Here is a 21215-nt window from a genome sequence, read left to right as displayed (position 1 = left end):
GCAGTTAGTTGTGGCTTTGTGTATAATGTGCCCTTGCCTTTTTGTGTGAGAAGAGAAGTGTTGTATTCAAATAAGGGGAGTGAGTTCATAAAAATTCCTGAAGCCATAGGCTTAGGGGTCATCTTCTTTTTTAAAAATTTATTTATTTTTTTTTTATTAGTGAAACACCATGAGGTACAGTTGTAGACTTACAAACTTTCGTGCTTGGGTTTCAATCATACAATGATCGAGTACCCATCCCTCCACCGGTGCCCATTCTCCACCACCATGGATCCCAGTAGCCCTCCCACCCCTCACCCCATCCCCCACGCCCGCCTCTGTGGCAGGGCATTCCCTTTTGCTCACTCTTTCCTTGAGGGTGTTGTGGTTTGCAATAGAGGTATTGAGTGGCCATCGTGTTCGGTCTATAGTCTACTTTTAGCATGCATCTCGCATCACATCTTCTCCAAAGTGTACAGCACATTTATTTAACTGTTTAGTTAACAGGCATAATTTTTAGAAACCTTAGGAAGCGCAAGGGCTATGTGGAGGCAGGGGAAGAGGGGGCTGCCGGTGGGCCTCTCCCTGGGTGCAGCTGAGGAGGGTGGGAGGAGGGACTGAGTTGCAGAGGATCAAGGCATTAGGTCAGGACAGCAGTCCCACTCGGAGACTTTGTGTTTATCGAGTCTTTATAGAGCCAGGTGGCCTAACGGAACCTTCCAGATTTGATTTGATTTGATCTGGTATTTGGGACACAAATCGGCGAAGCTTATGACTTACTCCTGGCTCTGCACTCAGGGATCACTCCTGTCAGGGCTCAGGAAATCCTATGGGGTGCCAGGGATCGAACCCGGGTCAGCCTTGTGCAAGGCAAGTGCCCTGTCCACTGTCCTGTCACTCTGGCCCCACCCGGCTTTAAAAAAGAAAAAAAAAATCTTGGACTTAATCTTTGCAGATCAGTGCCAAAGCCAACATTTCGTCTGTTTGTTTATTTTCCTGTCCCGTTCGTGTGTCCACGCTGCTCCGTGATAACTTTTTTTAGTTCCGCAAAGAAAAATGATTTGGCGAGGCACCAAGCTTGCCTCCTGCGTTTGGCACAGAGTGGAGAGAAACAGCGTGTGCGGAAGCTCGTAGCCAGAACACAACGAGTATTTGCCAGCATGCCGTCGCTTGGTTTTTAGTTCAAGTCTAATCACCGCATCATACACTGCTAGAAAAATCTTCCTGGTTCTGGTGAATTCTGAAGTGTCGTTAGGTGTCCCAGTGGGCAGGCAGTTCGTTTAGGCAGTTCGTTTGAGAGTAACTGTCCTCCTCTTTCAACCCCCCCCCCCCCCCCACCGCACAGCATTCGTCTGGGGATTTTTCTCCGAAGATACCCCATTGCGAGGGTCTTCATAATCATCTACATGGTAAGTGGGCTCCTGGCGGTCGGCTAGTCCATCCCAGCTGCTCGTCCTCCCTCTCTGGTTTGCTTCTTTCACGAGAAGCAACTCCTCGGGGCTCTCAGCGCCACCAGGGCGAGTGTGGGGGGACCCAGACCCCCCCCTCCCAAGTTGGCACTCCGGCCCCAGCAACTGCTGAGTTTTCTGTCTCAAGCTCAGCACTTCATTTTTTTTTTAAATCATTTCTTTATTTTGCTTTTGGGGTCACACCCAGGGATGCACAGGGGTTCCTGCTGGCTCTGCACTCAGGAATTACCCCTGCCGGTGCTCAGGGGACCATATGGGATGCTGGGAATCGAACCCGGGTCGGCTGCATGCAAGGCAAACACCCTACGTGCTGTGCCATCGCGCTAGCCCCTCAGCACTTCGTTTTGAACGAGACTTGTCTATCCTTTATCATTGTTTTTTTTTTCTTTCAAAATGTGCATGTAAATGGTAGACAATTCATTTCACCTAAAGTAAATATTGCTCAAGGCCTCTTCCTGCCAGGAAAAATAGATGTCACTGCATTTTAACAGCTAAGTACACTCAGCCCCTTTAAGTGATAAAGTAGAATACCAGAATACCTAGTTATTTTACTGAATTCAGTCTATTTATGGGACTGTACAAGCCCCATCCAGGGGCCCTCCCATCAGTCCTTGCTAGCTGGGCTGATGGGTCAGCCGTGGGTCCCTGGTCCTGCTTGGACCCTCAGTTACCCCCTCCCCCCGGCCCCTTGTTCACTTTGGGCCCAGGCAGTGCCGGGGGTCGGAAGTGCAAAGCGCGTGGTCAGCGGGCCTCTGGTGGGGGTGGCCTCCAGGCTAATGCAGCGATTGTGTGTCTGTCTGCAGGCCTTACTCCACCTCTGGGTCATGATTGTCCTGTTGACTTACACACCGGAAATGCACCATGACCAGCCCGGCGGCCAGTGATGGCCAGTGATGCGAATCGTCATCTCCATGATGGGGAAGAGGTTGTCCAGGTTTCAGACATGGCGTCTGCGGAAGGGCCGGGGAGAGGGGCCCCGGGGCCTCAGTGCTGCCCGCTCTTCACTTTTTAAGTTATTGTACAAGCACTTTGCTACCTACACTAATGTAATTCCCTTCCGTTGGTCAGAGTTTCTGAAGCAGATGGACTGGCCGCAGGCTGTGCCCTGCCTGGGGGCAGCGGTCACAGGGACGTATGTCCACACCGTGATTGCTGGGGTCGGTCCCCTGTACAGTGTTCTGGGTGGCACCGTTCTGGGTTAGAATCAGGGAAACTAATTGTAGTGATATAAATAAAATGTTTTCCTTTTGATAATTCAGCCTGCTTTCCTGTTTTTATGTATTTAACTTGGCAAATTTGGATCTGGTTTTTACCTGTTAAACTCTTGATTTTATGTCTTTTTTATAAATATGTAAATAAAAAGAATCGGTTTTTTTTTAACAGATTTTATTTCTGAAGTTTGAGGTTTACAGCAAAATTGGAAAGTACGTACTTCCATATTCCTATAGCCTACTCTCTCTTTCCCTCTCTCCCTCTTCCTCCTCTCTCTCTCCCTCACCCTCTCTCTCTTTCCTTCTCTCTCCCTCTCTCCCTATCTCCCTCTCTTATCTCTCTCTCTCTCTCTCTCTCTCTCTCTCGCTCTCGCTCTATCTCCCTCCCTACCTCCCTCCCTTCCTCTCTCACACACACACGCATATACATACAGTGTCTTCTATTACCTGGTACCACTGGTATTTGTAACTGCCGATGAGGGTGATCATGAGTCCTCCTCATCCAACAGGCCCTTTCTGTAACCCACAGCGAGCAGAGCAGACCCAGTGCCAAACCCTACCTGAAGGCGCCCGCTCTGCCTCAGTGTCCCTGTCTGCGTCCCCTCCCTCAGGGCCTCCCTTCGCCATCTGACCCCCCTCTCCCTCCTCCAGCCCTGCCCTCGGGTGCGCTCAGCTCAGCCCTGGCTCCCACTGAGCGTTTTTATTCCAATCTGTTTTACCAGCTTTGCATTTTGAAAATACTCTGATGCAGCAACAACGCATATTAAAAAAAGGCATTTTCCGGTGCAACATCCTGCTTCCTCGACACCTCAGATCTTACTCTGGCAGCTGTGGGCGGGGGTCTCATTGTTCTATTGGCAAGGTCTGCAGCGTCCATGCGTGGCTGCCGTTCCCTAACCCCCCACCCCGCTGCCTCTCTCTGCGCTCGCGCGTGCGTGCGTGCGCACACGCGCACACACACACGTCCAGCACTGCACACCACGTACTCCGCCACAAGCCACAACTCTTGTGCCAAGTGTCGGTTCCTTAATGATTCCCCTTCCGTGATGGTAGTTGACCGATGAACGTTTCCAAAATGTGGGGCGCAGGAAATTGGCGGTGTTCCATTCAGGGTCATCTTAGTGGGACCCTCAGCTTGGTTTGAAGGAGCAGATTTGTGGGGACCGTGGGGCAGAGCGGCCCTGTGGGATCTCTCCAGAGCAGGGCGTCAGGTGAGCCTTTCCAGGGTGAGTGGCAAGACCAGGGCTGCCCCAGACACGAGTGAGCCTTTCATCCCCCCTTCCATGTCCATGAAACCCTCTCCTCCCCCCACCCCCCCCATTTGGAAAGACTGCTGGAAAATGATTTAAACCAGGTTCCAGCCTGAAAGTGGAAAACAGCTCAGGCTTCGTCAGGGCCTTGCTGTCGGCCTTCCCGTTCCTGCACGTCCTCCTGTCGGCGTGTCTGAACCTCCTGTTCAGTCTCCTCAATCTTGGATTTAGAAATCGTTTGACAAAGTGTTTCCGAGATTATTTTTCTGCCTTAATGAAAGACTTAAATCTTTCATTAAGTTTTGGTTTCAGTATTTAAACGGCCACTAACTGGGAGAGGCTTAAAGGTGCTCCCCGTTCACTTGTCCTCAGATAACATCAAAGTTTCGAACCTTCTCCCAAGGGGAAGAGCTTTGTGACAGCTGGGGGCTCTCTTAGGCCATGGGGCATTTTCGAACTCTGTGTGTGTTTGTGTGTGTGTGTGTGTGTGTGTGTGTTTGGCTCACACATGCACGGATCATTTTAGAACAGTGTGTGTGTGTGTGTGTGTGTGTGTGTGTATGTGGTACACAAGCATGGGTTATTTTAAAACTGTGTGTGTGTGTTTGGCTCACACATGCACGGATCATTTTAGAACTCTGTGTGTGTGTGTGTGTGTGTGTGTGTGTGTGTGTGTGTGTGGTACACATGCATGTGTCATTTTAAAACTGTGTGTGTGTTTGGCACAAACATGCACGGATCATTTTAGAACAGTGTGTGTGGGGGGGGCAGTACACATGCATGGGTCATTTTAAAACTGTGTGTTTGTGTGTGTGTGTGTGGTACACATATTTACACACCTCCCATCCATGCCGAGCTACCAGACTTAGAGCTGTCCTTTGGAAAATGAATTTTTTTATTTTTTCCAAATGTCCCATTCGAGGGGCTGAGTGATAGTATAGTGAGGAGAGCGCTTGCTTTGCACGTGGCAAATCAGGGTTCGATCCCTAAGCACCGCCAGGAGGGATTCCTGAGTGCAGAGCCAGGAGTAAACCCTGAGCATCCCTGGGTATGACCCAAAAAGCCAATAAATAAAATGTCTCTCTCCCAGGGGGTACCTAGATCACCCTTGACCCAAGAGTATATGAAGGAGAAGGGCAGGAGAGGAAAGAAATTGAGGGAGAAAGAAGAAGAGTTGTCAGGAATGATGCGGGGGGGAGGGCTCGGGATCAAGGGCCCCGGGTGTAGGGATGATGGAGAGGGTAGCAGAGCTGCCCACGCAAACCATAGCGTCAACAAAACAGCAGGAGACTCAAACTGTAACAACCAAACATAAAAAATGTACCTGTCCGGGGCTGGAGCAATAGCACAGCAGGTAGGGCATTTGCCTTGCACATGGCCAACCTGGGTTTGATTTCCAGCATCCCATATAGTCCCCTGAGCACCACCAGGAGTAATTCCTGAGTGCATGAGCCACGAGTGACCCCGTGCATCGCCGGGTGGACCCAAGAAGAAGAAGAAAGAAAATAAAAAGAAAGTAGACTGTCTCTAGAAATTGGAAAGACCAGGAAAAGTGTCTGCAGGGTGTTTCCTCGCAAGCAGGAGTCTCCTCATAGGAACACAGCCCTGCCAATCCCCTGGCATCTAAGAGTAAAGCCCACCTCCTACTTCTGACCCCCTGACCAAGAGAGAGTAAGCCCATGTTGCCTGAAACCACGGTTCAAGGTTTATGAGCACCCACAGCACATAGGAGTTCCCTTATTCTACTTACTTGGCAGAAGTGAATCATCTCTTTATCACCCCAGGGAGACTCTGGACTTGATTATCTATCTCATCGCAAGTGTATCTTTAGAGACCAGGTGGGTGCGAGGCGGGGAGGTATTCAGTGGCCGTGCCCAGAAAGCATCTTTCAGAACTAGGACTCTTGCGTGACAGCGGAGGAGAAATTAAACTGGGTGCTGCCACTGTCCTATTGACTTTACCAGCTGCAGTGCCCGGCAAGTCCCGACACCTCTCCAACCCTCCAGCTCCTTATCTCTAATGGAGTTGGAAGAGCTGGGAAGAACCACAATAACATCCACAAGGAAGTAAAAAGAACACTTGGACTTGAGAGTATTTAAATATCCACTGAGTGATATTGATTTCAAAGCGGGTCATGGAGAGAGGAAAACTACCCTGACAATAATCATGCACCTTTGCTGAAATACGAACCAAATTCCCATCAGCACCAAATACTCCAAACATTGGCAAGGCCACTGTGTGAGCATGAAAGTTACACTCACACGCACACGAGCATAAAAATTATTAGACGCCATAGACCCCACCCAGGAGCCTTGCTCCATTCTGCGCAATTGCTGACCTCTTACCAATGACAACTTGAATCTCATAATTCTTCTCAGTGACTAACGACTGACATATCCAAACATGGGCTGGAGCGATAGCACAGCGGTAGGGCATTTGCCTTGCACGCAGCCAAATGGCCGACCCGAGTTCGATTCCTCTGCCCCTCTCGGACAGCCCGGCAAGCTACCGAGAGTATCTCGCCCGCACGGTAGAGCCTGGCAAGCTCCCCATGACGTATTCGATATGCCAGACACAGTAACAACAAAGTCTCCAATGGAGACGTTACTGGGCACGCTCAAGCAAACCGACGATCAACGGGAGGGCCTTTAATGTGCTCCATCAGAACTGAACTGATGCGTGTCTGTCCCTCCCACTTTCCATAATTCCAGAGCCCTCACTCCCCACTCCCCTACTGAGACATGGTCTTCCTTTCTGCAGCAAACATGATAAACCCAACGTTGGGAGGTAGACGGTTTTGATTACAAACGCACTCTTTATTTCTTTGACTTTGTTTCTGAGGGACTTTCCTGCATCATCTAGTATGAGGTTCCTATACTGAGAAAAATCAATGATGTAGCCCTCTGTCGTCACATTCCCTTGCTTAGAAAGCCACGCCTAAATCCAAAATCTATTCTGCAAGTCTCTGAAGATGTGGTGAATGGGTTGTACCCTGGCCTTCTACACCTTTCAGTCCCGGCCACGGTGCACCGTGGTAGCAACACACAGAGACCACACAGACCTGCATGCTAACCCAGAAGCAACTTCCGGAACAATGAGCCGGAAGCAGAAGTAGATGATGCTCCCGTGATGACCCAAACGTGCTCTCGAATGAGCTGGCTCTGAGAGAAACGCCCCGTGTCCAATCCTATCATCCGACAGATAAGCCAATATGCCCTGAGACCCATCCAAGTCCCTTAGCTTTGAAAATGAGGTCAAATAACCCTTCCATACAGTCACGGGTTTGTATAACTGGTCAACCAAATGTAGTTTTACCAAATCTATCCGGCCCAGATTCTTCCAGTTCTCGAGAGCCTTCCATTAGCTTTGAGTTGGAGAAATCCTGCCAACTAAATCCTGCCAACTACTTTATCAAATATCCTTCAGTCCTGGCACAGTGCCAGTATCTGATGAAAGTCCATTGTTCTCCCGGTGGGAGAGAGGGCAGGTGTGAGCCTCAGCTGTTGCTGATTTGTTTTAGAAGCAGATACTCTCTCAGCCACCCACGCCGGAAATGGCCTTTCTGCAGAAGGCAAACAAGATGGTTTGCTTTCTTTTAAGACATAGAGCTGGACTGAAAATAACATTTCGAACAACGTGCTTTCCTATTTTAACATGCTCTGCTATTATTAGAGTGGTGATTCGTAACTGTGAAAAAAACAGATGTACAGCAAAAAAAAAAAGTATCATTCATCCCTCGCTCCCCCACTCCAGACAAATAGGCCTTTACCCATTGGGTCGTTCCCTTCCAGCATCTCTCTCCCAAGTGTCGATGTGTAGGCTGGGAAAACCCAGGAGCAGGTCAATGACAGCTCATGGCTGGAGTCATGCTGTCCGTACAATTTTCAACTGTATTTCCAAATCAGATTATACATCAAGTCATGCATAGTGTAAGAATTTGAAGCAATTGTAGCAAACAAAAAGGGGGAGAATGAAATGTCCCACTTCCAGGCAGCATCTCCCCTGCAGCCCCTTTCCCAAAAGCCACCTTGACATCAGGAAGAAATGGGACGGGGACAGGAGTGATACTATAGAGGGAAGGGTGCTTACTTTGCCCATGGCCATCCCAGGCTTGATCCCTGGCACCCCAAATGATCCCTCAAGCTCCACTGGGTGGGTCCCACCAAGAATGACCCCCTGAGAGCAGAGCCATGAATAAGCTTTGAGCACTACTGGGTGTGGGCCCCCCAGAAAAGGCGAGGGGACTATGGAGAGATGCTTCGGCAAATATGGTGCTTGCTTTGCATGTGGTTGACCTAAATTTGATCCCCAGCACCTCAAATTCCCCCAAGCATTGCCAAGAGTAATTCCTGGGTGCAGAGCCAGGAGAAACCCCTGAGGACCGCTGGATATGACCCAAAAACAAACCAAAAAAATGAAGAAAGAAACCAGAGGCATATCACAGAGCTTCCGTGCTCGGTCACACATGCGCAGCTGGTCAGTGTTGGGTGGTGAGGAGGAGTAAGCATAACAGCTGTGTTGTGGACCTGCCCATTCCATTGCTGGTGGACAGACCCTAAGTGGACATCACTTTAAGTATCTGTGTATGTGGTTAACCAACTCTTCCTGAGAGCAGGCAGGACCCACATCTAATCAAGAACCAAGAACACTCCAGCTTAGAAACGGCCAATGTGACGATGGTCAATGAAAGGTCAGTGCCCAGACCCCAGGGTGCCTTAGAGGCTCCATCTCAGCACCCTGAAGTCTCCTGGTTGGCCCAATGAAATGAGCAGCCAACTTGGGGAGGCCCCTGGGTCACTGGACTTAGGGTGTCATCTGGCCCCGGGTGGCAATTTCCAGCCTATGGCCAGCAGAAAATCAAGAATACAACTGCAAGGAAGTGAGCTGAACCCACAGCAGCATGTGTGTGGAAGCCGTTCTTCCTGGGATGGCCTCGGGATGAGACCACAGCGCTAACCGACATCTCGATAGCTGCCACGTAAGAGCCAGAATCGCTGACCTGTGCCCGTGAGTGTCCTGACCCAGGACTCCGGATATAGCTGAAAGATGCTGACCTGTGACCTCTTGGGACTCAGTGCTTACACCCTGGCACGCCTTTTCAGCACATCTCCCTGCCACATGGCCAGGACTCCTTGCCTGTTGCCTACTATCCGGTAAGAACAAATAGTGGAAGCAACTCAGAGTCTCATCTGGGATGAGGAAACTTGGCTCCCCGGATTGCAGGCCCCTTCCGGTCCAGTGCTCAGACACTGCCAACTCCTCTTTGTCCTCCTTCTCCGCTCTCTTGTGTCAGCCTGGCCTGCCCTGGGTGCCAGGGGCACATATGGTCCTGGCTGAGAAGCACCAAAATGGAGAACACCTCGAGGGCCCTCATGGGCTGCACTGGGCTGGACGCTGGAGATTCCCATCCTCGGGTCGCCACCGGAAGTTCTCTGACCCCGTGAGACCCAAGCTCGTCTGTGGGGTGTGTTCCAGCTATGGGGAGCAGAACAGCAGGCCCCCCCAAAGCACCCTGCATGCCCAAGAGGACGGGTGGCCAGTGTCCTCACACCCCCATCCCTTGCCCCTGGAGAGTTCTCAGCAGCCTGAAAGAGGGGATCCCTCACCCCGCGAAGTGCACACGAGATAGAGACCTCTCCCGAGACAGACAATCCTGGACTTATGCCATGCCACAGGCCAGCTCAGGGACCCCAAGGCCCTGCCAACACAGTGTTCCCCCTTCTTCACTTGTGGAGTGAGCACAAAGCCACACTGAGCCCCGCTGGGGGAGCTTGAGCCTCAGTCTGGGGGAGCTCTGGCAAGTCTACACATAGGGTCTCCATTGTAAAGTGCCCCCTCATCTGCCACAGAACCTTCCAGAACTGGGTCCTGTCTTGTGGTACTCAGCATAACAATCCCCATCACTGTGAGTTTTAGTAGGGCTTTGTGGGGGTATTTAGGCCACACCCAGTGGTGCTTAGGGCTTACTCCTGCCAGGGCTTGGGGGAGCATATGTGATGCCAGGGATAGAACCCAAGTCGCGGCTGAAATGAACATGAGCAAGGCAAGCGCCTTACTTCCTGACCCATTGTTATATTCTTATATTCTGTGTGTGTGTGTGTGTATTTAGGGGCCACATCCAGCACTGTTCAGGGCTTACTCCTGGCTCCGTACTCAGGGATTACTCTTGGTGCCAGGAATCAAACCCAAATTGGCTGCATTCAAGGTAAGTGTCTTCCCCGGTCCCAAACATTGTTCTGAAGCTCGTGTCGTGTATCTTGAACATCAATCAAATCTCTCAGCCTCTTGGGCCCCATTTCGTCCTGTGAGCTGTGGCTTATCGTGCCCTTTGATCTGGGCGTTTATGAGGGTTTTAATAAAAGAATATGAGCCCTGTGCTGAACCTGGGATCGATAACGATACTGTCATAAAAACAAATCATCATTGTTGGCCTTGGAGAAGGGTACAGAGTTTATTCATGTGGTGGGAGTGGGTGAGTCCCTTCCTCCTCCCCCCCCCCCCCCCGCCCCATCTGCGAGCAAATAGAATGAGAAAACCCAGGTGATAAGTGGTGGGGTTGGGACATGAACAGTGAAATCTGTGATTCCTGAGTCTGTGCAGTTCACTCCCTCCTCACCCCCGTGGTGCAGCCGCTTGCAGGAGCGTGGCTGTGACTGTATCATCCCTGGGTCCCTTCACTGGTGTGGCTCCCCCTACACAGGGTACCTGGAGCTACGGGCAGCCAGCATCCTTCCACTCCATGTCTATTTCTTGAGCATCTGCTATTTACCAGGTGATGGAGGTATGAACTCAAAGAGGTGTTCAGAAAATCAGAAGAGCTCAGGGGCCAGAAAGACTTCAGGGCCTGGACACTCATCGGGCATGTGGTCAATCCTGAGAACACTGGGAATGACTCTGAGCAACGCCCAGTGAGGCCCCAACTCACCATCCCCCGTCACACACACACACACACACACACACACACACACACACACACACACACACACACATAGACACAGTGGTGAAAAAGAGATCGGACAAGAATCAAAAAGAAGTTCTAAAATTAAAAACAAGAGTAACTGAAATAAGATACTTAGCGGGGAACAAAGCAGCCAAGTAGGAGAAAACCAGGACAAGAAACGCAGGGTCAGGGGGCTGGAGCGATAGCACAGTGGGTAGGGCGTTTGCTTTGCGTGCAGCGGACCTGCGTTTGATTCCCAACATCCCATGTGGTCCCCTGAGCACTGCCAGGAGTAATTCCTGAGTGCAGAGCCAGGAGTAACCCCTGTGCATAGCCGGGTGTGACCCAAAAAAAGAGTTTAAAGCTTAAACTCTTTAAAAAGAAAAGAAAGAAAGAAAGAAAGAAAGAAAGAAAGAAAGAAAGAAAGAAAGAAAGAAAGAAAGAAACCCAGGGACATCGCTAAATAATAACGCACTAAACACACAGACCGTCCTTGAAGATGTAGGGGAGCAGGTCTTCCCAGCTCCCCTTTATTTAAACATCGTGATTTACAAAGTTGTTTAGGATGCGTTTGTTCCAGGCATTCGATATTCCAACCCCAATCCCACCACCAGTGTGATCATCCCTCCACCCATTGTCCCCATTTTCCCAACTACCCCCCAAGTCTGCCTCCTCAGAAGGCACAAAACATTTTATGCTGCTTGTTACAACCAAATGGCTGATAGAATTATCAAAAAAAAAAAAAAACTTCAGTACAAGACAATTTGTGAAGATTATTCTCTCTCTCCATTGGGTCGTTTCGTCCTGGTCCGAGGGCCTCCTCAGGCTCTTTGTTGCTAGCTGAGCCTACTGTGTTAATGTTTTTGTTTATTGAGCTCAGTTGCTTTCCACATCACTTTCCCATCTAATTTGGTGTGCCCCTCCTGGGAAGTCAGTATTGTGGGATTTGGAGGTGTTGCAAAGAAATTCCAGAATACTTACCTGGGCCATGAGTTTAGATAGCGGCGGTTCTGGGATGTGGGTATGGCTGGCAGGGGGAGTCGGGGAGGGGGAGGAGGCTGCCCATCCCTGCCGCAAGAAGATTCCAGAGTTCTCAGCCTGAAGACCTGGAATTTTCGGCAGTTTGGAAACACTGCCGAGCTTAATCAATGAGGAGGCAGTGGAGTCGGGTGTTGGCACAGTGGTAGATGATGGGATATTACTGCTGCCACTAGGGCTTTGGCAGGTGGGGATGGGCTCGCCCCCTCCTGAGGGTGCCACAGAGTCTTCTGCCGAGTGACCAGTAAAAGTAAGTAAAGTAAAGGCCCTCCCGTTGATCATCGATTTGCTCAAGCGGGCCCAGTAACGTCTCCATTGGAGACTTTGTTGTTACTGCGTCTGGCATACCAGATAGCTCAGTCGGTAGAGCATCAGAGTGACCAGTATACCCATGAATTTTATTTGCTATTGGGCCATACTCAGCGATGCTGGGGTTACTCCTGGCTCTCAGAAATCACTCCTGGTCATGCTCGGGGAACCATATGAGATGCTGGAATGGAACTCGGGTCACTGGCGTGCAAGGCAAGTGCCTTCCCCACCCTACCCGCTGTATTGTCACTCTGGCCCCACCTATGAATTTTTAAAGCCCATTTTCTAAAGCTGCGTCTGGGAGAAGGCTGCTATCACCAAGCTGATCCAAGGAAATGAAACTGTTGTCTTTGACTCATTTCCTTCCTGTGCTGATCAACACAAAACAAACAGTCCCTGGGAGGTCGGCAAAGTCCCCGAGTCCCCCTATCACCACTGAGAGGCCAGACGCTGACTATTAGCACAGGGACCCTGTGATGAGCTGCCTTGAGCCGAGCCTCTGTGGACAGAAGGACTTTTATCAGTCTACTAATAGGATTAGAGTGAACACGGGCTCCAATTACGAGAGTAAACAATAACCCAAGACACCTGCAGCATCTCTGCCATCCCTGTGATGTCCACTGGGAGCTCACTCACAGGTGGCATGAAACGGTGCTTCAGGCTGGAGAGAGGCAGCACCTGGGCTGACCTGTGCTTTGTCACCAGGAGGCCTGGGCTCGATTCCCCGAGCACTGAACCAAGTGCAATCCTGAGCACTGAGCCCTGAGCCAGGAGTAGCCCTGAGCATTGGGGGGTATGGTCCCAAAATTAAACCCCCCCAAAACGTACTCGTTGCCTATATTTATAACAAAATTAAAATGTTAATTTAAAAAAATAATAAAAACAAATTCATAATCTCCTCTGCCTCAGTTTGAATTCATAAGTTCTCTAAATTCTACCCAAGGACCTTGGCTGAGTCTAGCAATGAACTCTAAATTTTTAAGTTCCACAGAGATACAAGGACCCAGATCTTTTGGTCTGCTCAGAGGAGTTGTGTGTAGGTCCCTTGGGACCCTTTGAGATCAGTTTCTCTGAGTCAATAATAGACAAACTCTCATTCAACCTGACTGCAGAGCCTTGAAAGTGTTTGTTATAGCAGTGTTACTTCCTCAAACACAGAAATTAAGCCTCAAATCCAAGAAGTCCAGTGAACTCCATATGGATGAATAAAATCAGATCTCTACCTCATGTGAAAGAAGCTACAAAAAACAGAATTTTTAGGGGGAGAGTTTGTTCTTCCCAAGGAGCAACAGTTAAACCAAAGCTAACTTCTCATGATCAGCAACAGAGGTCAGTTGTGGGTCAAAATAAACTTCCACACTGTCAGCCTTAAAGTCTATTTTTTCTTTCTCTTTTTTAGTTCACACCTGGAAGTCCTCAGGGATCACTACTGGTGGGCTTGGGGGACCATATGGGGCTCCAGGGATCAAATCTGGGTTGGCCACATATAAGGCAAATACCCTACCTGCTGTACTACTGCTTTGATTTCTTGTCAATCTAAAATTTTATATTCACTAAAGGTATTTTTAAGGAGTAAGAAGGAAGTAAAGATATTTTCAGGGCAGACTTGCATACTTTCGTGATTGCATTTCAATCATACAATGATCAAGTACCCATCTCACGCTGATTCGTTAAATTTTTTTTTAAAAAGATATTTTCAGGGCTGGAGTGATAGCATAGCGGGTAGGGCATTTGCCTTGCATGCGGCCAACCCGGGTTCAATTCCCAGCATCCCATATGGTTCCCTGAGCACCGCCAGGAGTAATTCCTGAGTACAATGCCAGGAGTAACCCCTGAGCATCACCGGGTGTGACCCAAAAAGCAAAAAAAAAAAAAAAGGATATTTTCAGGGCAAAATAATTGAACCCAGTCCTCAGGGACTACTCGTGGCTCTATGCTCAGGAGTGAACCCTGGCGGTGCTTGGGGAACCATATGTGGTAGCTTCAAACCAGGCTCTTGGCCACATACATGCAGAACAAGTGCCTTGCCTCTTAGACTATCTCTCTGGAGATCGTACAAAATAACTGAATTTCTAAAGGAGTCAGGCCAGATTGGGGAAAATAAGTGCAGGATTGCAGGATTAGTCTTCAGGCTGATCTCTGGTTCGTTTGATAGAACTGTTCTTCCGAGCTTAAGGAGTAGGAAGTGGGAAACTTGTTATTCCTCTTCCCTGCTTTTTCCTGCAAGTTACACCAAAGAGCTACACTGGTTAGCCCTCGCTGTGTGACAGGGTCACCCCAAAACCTGTGCCTGCAAATCACGTCGCGTTCACACGGCAGTAGGCTGAGGTGTTGATGGACCAGACTGGCAGAGCTCCGCTGGGCTCACATACTGTCTCAGCTGGTGGATGTGGTGACACTGGCCGCTGTCCATGGCCTCACTCCCCGGTTGGAGCTGACTGGCTCACTCTTGGGGTCTGGGGTGTTGGGGGACAGGGCCAGGTGCCTCTCATCATCCCGCCAGGCTCGCTGGAGCTTGTTCACTGGCAACTGTGTGCATCCAAATGATGAGCAAAGCTGTTCAGGGAGGCTTGATCTGGCCCGTTCGGCTTGGTCTGCAGGGTCAAGTCGAGGGCCAGCCCAGCTGCAGGAGGTGAGGAGAGAGGAACCCCCACTGCAGGGAAGGAGTTCAAAACCACATTGCTGGGGCCAGGGAGGGCAAGCGTGAGTCACAGGTGCTGCTCACCCAACCTGCCTCTCACCCAAAAGATGCCTCAGCGGGTCTAGGGGAGGAAGCAGAGGGAAGACAGCAGGACGCATGACACACTTTGTGTGCCACGGATGAGATGACTGTCCCAACAATCTGGCCTCGTTGATGGAGAAGGTGAGTCACCTGATCCCGGTCAGGCAGACTGAAGCCACGGGCCTGGGACTGGCACTACGTGGTCTGACCCCAGGTATATCTCTTCTCACCGGCCACCCCACACCCATGCACACTCCACTGTCACTGAGGGTTTTGGGCCTGGTATGTGGCCATGTATACTGTATAACTTGTTTGCTTTTTTTTTTTTGCTTTTTGGGTCACACCCGGCAATGCACAGGGGTGACTCCTGGCTCTGCACCACTCAAGAATGACTCCTGGTGGTGCTCGGGGGACCATATGGGATGCTGAGAATCGAACCTAAGGCAAACGCATTACTCACTGTACTATAACTCCAGCCCTTGTTTGCTTTTTTTTTTCTTTTTGGGTCACACCCAGCTGATGCTCAGGGGTTACTCCTGACTCTGCACTCAGGAATCACTCCTGGCGGTGCTTGGGGGACTATGTGGGATGCTGAGAATCAAACCCAGGTTGGCCACATGCAAGGCAAACGCCCTACTCACTGTATTATAGCTCCAGCCCTTGTTTGCTTTTTAAAACCAGTTAATTCATGTATCGGAGGGTTGGGACCACAGTAGAACGGGGGCTACTCTTGGCTCTGTGATCAGGAGTGAAGCAGGCGGGTTCTTGAGGGACCATAAGTAGAGCCAAGGATCGAACCAGGTTTGACCAAAGAAGCTGCACAAAAGGCAGGTGTCTTAACCCCTGTGCTATATCTCTCTGGCCTTTAGCTTGTTTTCTCAATGGACAAATGTGAATGTTCTGGAATGTTCTGTGAATGTTCTGGAGTTCAAGGTTAGAGTAGAAAATATTCTCCCAAGACCCATCCTTCCTGCAGGGAGTGGTAGTAACACCTGCAACTCAGACAACTCTGCTTGGACTGTCAAATCCCTTGGAAGTCCCTGGTTCCTCGGACCTCTCTTTTCTCATCTGTCAAATGGGGTTCCAGCTCCCACATCAACTGCAAAAGTTGGATGAGCAGGTGCGAACAACTAGGCCTGACCGCCTAGTGGACAGCGGACCCTGGATCAATGCCAGGATGCCAGCCAGCATTTTCTCCTGTTTCCCAGGAAAAGCCTGCTCCCGAGGGCGGATGAATCCAAGCGCCTTGCCAACCAGCTGGTAAAATAGTGCCTCTTCCTTCACCAGCTCCCGATTCTCGCTCATTCTCTACGGAACGCTCTCTCTTGCCAAGGCTTGTTAAACCGCAGAGCAGCTGGCTCCTATCATTCACGGTGGGCTCGTTAGCGTGCTGTGGTTACTGTCTAGCGCTGTGGAAGATTCTGGTCACGGGCAGTTAGTGTCTATCGTGTGATTAGCATGCAAGCTGGGCAGGCAGTAGTGAGCTGCAGCTGGAGGCTGGGCTCGCCTGGACAGAGCAGGCCCGATGGGGAGGACGGGAGGCTGGGGAAGGCCGGGGCCCAGCTGCCCCGTGGGCCTGAGACCACACAGACTCGTGAACCCTGAGCTGTCGGCAGTGGGTGGTGGTAGCCCAGGCACTGGAGCCTGGAGGGGATATGTCTGCATCCCAAATTGCCAGGCAACGAAAAGGTGGTCCTCACCGACTCACACGTCTATTTTCCTTCTGAGTAGGTGAGACGTTCACAGGGTTCTGGCATCAAGAGAATGAATGAAAAGTGCGCGGAGCTCCTCCCCGGAGCCCCTGGCCCATCCCCAAGGCCGCTGAGCACCGACGGTGGGTTCTGGGGCTCCTTGGCAGAGTTTAGTCATGCGTACATGAGTGAATTCAAATACAAACCCTCTCCCCAACTTTTCGTAGCTGCACAATTGCTAGGGCATAAATGTGTCGTTCTGATGCTCCCATGGCCAAGCCTTCCTCGGGGCAGCAAAACAGGCTTTAGGCAGCGGATGCAGGTCCTCACGCCTCTGCCCAAACCACGTGGCGAGTGAAGCAGAGGGGGAGCTGTGCTGACCACGGGCCTCAAGATGATGTCAGAGCAACGTCAGAGTGACGTCATCGGTGCGCCCTCCTTAGGCAATGGCTGGCAGGGCAAGGGAGACCTAGGAAGCCCTTGTAATTCTTTCAATTTTGCTATAAGCTAAGATGACCAAAACATATAACATCTATTATCATTTTTGAACGTTTTTCTTTTGTTTTGAATACAGTTCCACTGGAGAGATATGTCTCCATTTCTTCCTCATTTCTTCCCCATTTCTTCCCATCGGGGGAGGTTGTTTTTTTGGGGGGTGGGGGTCTTACCCAGAAGTGCTGGGGTGGGGCTGCTCCTGGCTTACTACTTGTGGGAGCATGCTGAGGAGAGGATAAAAGCCCCCCCATATGCAAAGCACATGATCAGCCCGTTGAACCATTGTTAAACCCGCCCAATATCTCCCCAGAAGACTCACACAAAGACAAGTGGTGATGCAATAAGCAAAGGGTCCTTATTGGCTAGCTCGAGCTAGGGCCTTCATCCAGCTCACCAACACACAGTGGCAGCCTTCTTGGAACGAGCAGCCCCGAGTCTCAAAAGTGAGGGGTTTTTATACCATAACATTATGTAACAGGGACTTCTGCGGACCACTCTTTTGGCCGCAGTCTGAGGAGCCTTCCACTACTTGTACTTAACTGGTTGGTTGTTAAGTTGGCATTACATAAGGGTTGGATATGAATTACATAACCGTTATATGGGGGGGCTTCCCTACCTGCATCTGATTAGTGACCCTTAGTCTACCTCACCATGACTATCGCACTTTGGGGAAATCATGACTCAATTCCCGGGCCTGTGCTCAATCCCAGGAATTCTGGAACTGAAACCTAGCTGCTAGGTCCTAGCTGCTTCTGGCTCCTTTAGGTGCCTGTCACGGCGCTGCCTTTATTCTCTCTCTCCCCATCTCCTCGGAGTCTCCTTTCTACGAGGTATTTTAAGACATTTTCCCCTTCCCTTCCTTTGTTGCCATTGTTGCTCTGACTGTTAGGGTCACTTGTTGGCAGTGCTCGCCAGGATTCCCGCCTTGTAGTTGCGGCTCTCACACACACACTCAACCGTGGACACGGGCAGTCACATACTTGTTATGGTGCCAGGGACCACACAACAGTGTCGCCCAATGTGGGGTGTTGCTGGACATCTGAATCACAGCCTCAAGCCTGCCACGCATGTGCTCTACCACCGAGACACCAACCCCAACCCCCCAGTCTCAATTGTTTTTATTTTATTATTATTAGTGCTGAAGGGATATCACAGTGGGTAGGGCGTTTGCCTTGCAAGCGGCCTACAGGGCCGACCCGAGTTCGATTCCTCTGCCCCTCTCGAAGAGCCCGGCAAGCTACCGAGAGTATCTCGCCCGCACAGCAAAGCCTGGCAAGCTCCCCGTGATGTATTTAATATGCCAAACACAGTAACAACAAGTCTCAAGATGGAGATGTTACTGGGCCCGCTCGAGCAAATCGATGAATAACGGGAGGGCCATGACATATTATTATTATTATTATTTTTCTTTTTGGGTCACACCCGGCAATGCACAGGGGTTACTCCTGGCTCATGCACTCAGGAATTACCCCTGGGGGTTCTCCGGGGGACCATATGGGATGCTAGGAATCAAATCCGGGTCGGCCGCGTGCAAGGCAAACACCCTACCCACTGTGCTATCACTCCAGCCCCCTCTTTTTTTAAAAAAAATCAATTTATTTTTCCATTGAACTATCACGAATTCCCTAGTTACAAAGATATCAGCGGTTGAGTTTCCGGTGTATAATGCTCTTACACCAATCCCTTCGCCAGTGTCCACTACCCTCTGCCACGGTCCCCGGTTTCCCTCCTTCCCCCAAGCCTGCCTCTCTGGCAGGCTCATTCCCCACCCCAGCAACTGTCCTGAAGTCCCCTTCTCTTACTCACTCTCTCCCAACACCACCATCCCATCCATGTCTCATTTTCTTGACCCAGTCATGGGTCAAGGGTGGACTTGTAGACCTTCAACCTTCTGATGCTCAACCCAAATGGAAGAATCTGAGAATGAAGGTCCTTGCTGTGGGGGAGGGGAAGGGTGGGCAGTGGGGGAGCGGGTGGGGTGTGCTGAGGAACAGAGACCAGCTTCCGGCACAGCAGGAAGTCCCTGAAGAACGCTGCCCCCCTCTCAATAGGCTGCTGGCCTCTCTTCTGGGGCCTTTGTGTCGCCAGTCCTTGTGGCCTCAGCTAACCACTGGGCCGTGTGTCCACCTGGAGGCCTGCCCAGGCAGCAGGGGGCAGACCGGAAGGAAAGAAAGCCTGCAGCTGGCCCCAGAACGACCCTCCCAGCTGGATATGTCAGACCCAAGGATAGAGACAAATTGTGGGCTCTGGGACTGAAGTCACAAAATGATGACGTTCAGGGTGCCAGAGATCACCTCGGCACTCAGACTAGGGTGCCAAGAGAACTTCAGCTCCTGGGGCCAGAGAGATAGTGCAGAGAGCAGGGAGCTTGCCTTGCATGTGGCAGACCTGGGTTCGATCCCTGGCATTCTCTACAACCCCCTGGGCACTGCCAGGAGTGATCCCTGAGCACAGAGCCAGGAGTAAGCCCTGAGCATAGCCGGGAGTGACCCCCAAACAAACAAAAAGTATATCATGGGTGCTCAGTATAACAGGGTGAGCACAGAAACAAGCTCCCCAGCTGAAGGAGGGCAGCTCTCTCCCACACTGACACCACAAGCAAGCGAGTAGCCCCAGGCACTGCGAAGGGTCTGCACATGAGGGAGAAACAGTTGCCTGATGGTGACATGCCTTTAACCACCACATTTTTGCAGCATGGCCTCTGACAATAACAGGGGTTCGATCATAGTAGCAACCACTCTGGCTATTGAATTGAGCAAGCAGCTCTTGGAATGACAAAGATGGGACTGGACAAGGAGAGAGAGAGAGAGAGAGAGAGAGAGAGAGAGAGAGAGAGAGAGAGAGAGACAGAGAGACAGAGAGAGACAGAGAGAGACAGAGAGACAGAGACAGAGAGACTAAAAGGGAATGTGCCTACCACGGGGCAGGGGATGATCAGAGGGATACTGGGAACATTGATGATGGAGAATGGGCACTGGTGGAGGGATGGGTACGTGATCATTGTATGACTGAAATGTAAGCACGAAAGTTTGTAAGTCTGTAATTGTATCTCACAGTGATTCATTTTTAAAAATTTGTTTTTTTTTCTTTTTGGGTCATTTAAAAAATTTAAAAAAATAAAGATTGGGCTGGATAAGGAGTACAGAGGGTCAGGCACTTGCCTTGCCCAGAGCAGAACCTAGTTTAATTTAGGAACTGTGTATTCCTCCCCCACTCAAGCACCCCGGGACTGATCCCTGAGCACAGAGCCAGGAATAAGCCCTGGGCACCAGCAGGCATGATCCCCAAACCCAACCAGCCATGCAAACTAAAAGCAAATAGCAAATTCTGCAGAGAAGCAGATATCAGAGCAGACTCTGCACATTCTGCTATTTTTCCCCCTTTTTGCTGTAAATGTAGCATTGCTCTAAAAAAAGAAAGTATATTAATGTGCTCGCTTCGGCAGCAAGTATGCTTTAAAAAAATCTATTAGTATTTTTTTAATCCTTCCTTTTATATTTCTTAGGAGGGAAGTCTGGGTTGTGTCACCCGTCATTCGCACCCCGCAGACCACAGGCTCCATGTCTTCCTGGTAGATCTGGACGAACTCTTGTGTGGGGACAGGGGGTCAGCTATGAATCATACCAGGGGTCACAGAGGCGACAAGTCTGGTCAGGATGTGAGAGGCTTTGTGTTTCATCCTTGTGGGACACTGCTCTCCAGGGACAGTGGGAGTTGGGGACACTTGTGGGCTTTGCCTTGGGCTGGGTTGGGGCCTGGAATCTCAGGCAGGGGAGTTGGGTTCCAGCCTCCAAGCCTCAGTCTCCTCATCTGTCAAATGGGACAGTAGCTCTCGTTGTCTCTCACCCCTGCCGAGTCTCTGGGGCCCCTGGGGTTGAAGGGCGACTAGTCACACTGCCCTGTTGGGGGTCAAATGTGTCTTCTCTGTGTCTTCTACTCCATGGGGACACAGAGACTATGAGAGGCCCACAGCACTCTCCAGCTTTGCCCTGGCTGTAAAGGAAGGGCCACACTGAAGAAGGACTGGAGTAATAATGGGGGATTAAGGCAACCTTGAACACTTCTGTTTGTTTGTTTGTTTGGTTTGTGCCCACACCCAGCAGTGCTCAGG

General features: G+C 50.5%; 1 protein-coding gene across 2 annotated transcripts in view; it reads left to right on the top strand.

Annotated features, from left to right (window-relative positions):
• Positions 1-2704, top strand: part of GOLGA5 (golgin A5) — a 39452-nt gene extending 36748 nt beyond the window's left edge. For both annotated transcript variants that reach the window (XM_056133516.1, XM_056133517.1), the window contains exons 12-13: positions 1325-1388; positions 2252-2704. In XM_056133516.1, the coding sequence (XP_055989491.1) occupies positions 1325-1388; positions 2252-2332 (145 nt within the window). In that variant the 3' untranslated portion in view covers positions 2333-2704. The remainder of the gene's footprint in view (positions 1-1324; positions 1389-2251) is intronic.
• Positions 2705-21215: the final 18511 nt, after the last annotated feature.

The sequence above is a fragment of the Sorex fumeus genome, unplaced genomic scaffold (genome assembly GCF_029834395.1).
Source record: "Sorex fumeus unplaced genomic scaffold, SorFum_2.1 ptg000098l, whole genome shotgun sequence".
Taxonomy (NCBI): domain Eukaryota; kingdom Metazoa; phylum Chordata; class Mammalia; order Eulipotyphla; family Soricidae; genus Sorex; species Sorex fumeus.
Note: the sequence above shows the minus strand (reverse complement) of the source record. Positions and strands in the feature narration are given on the sequence as shown.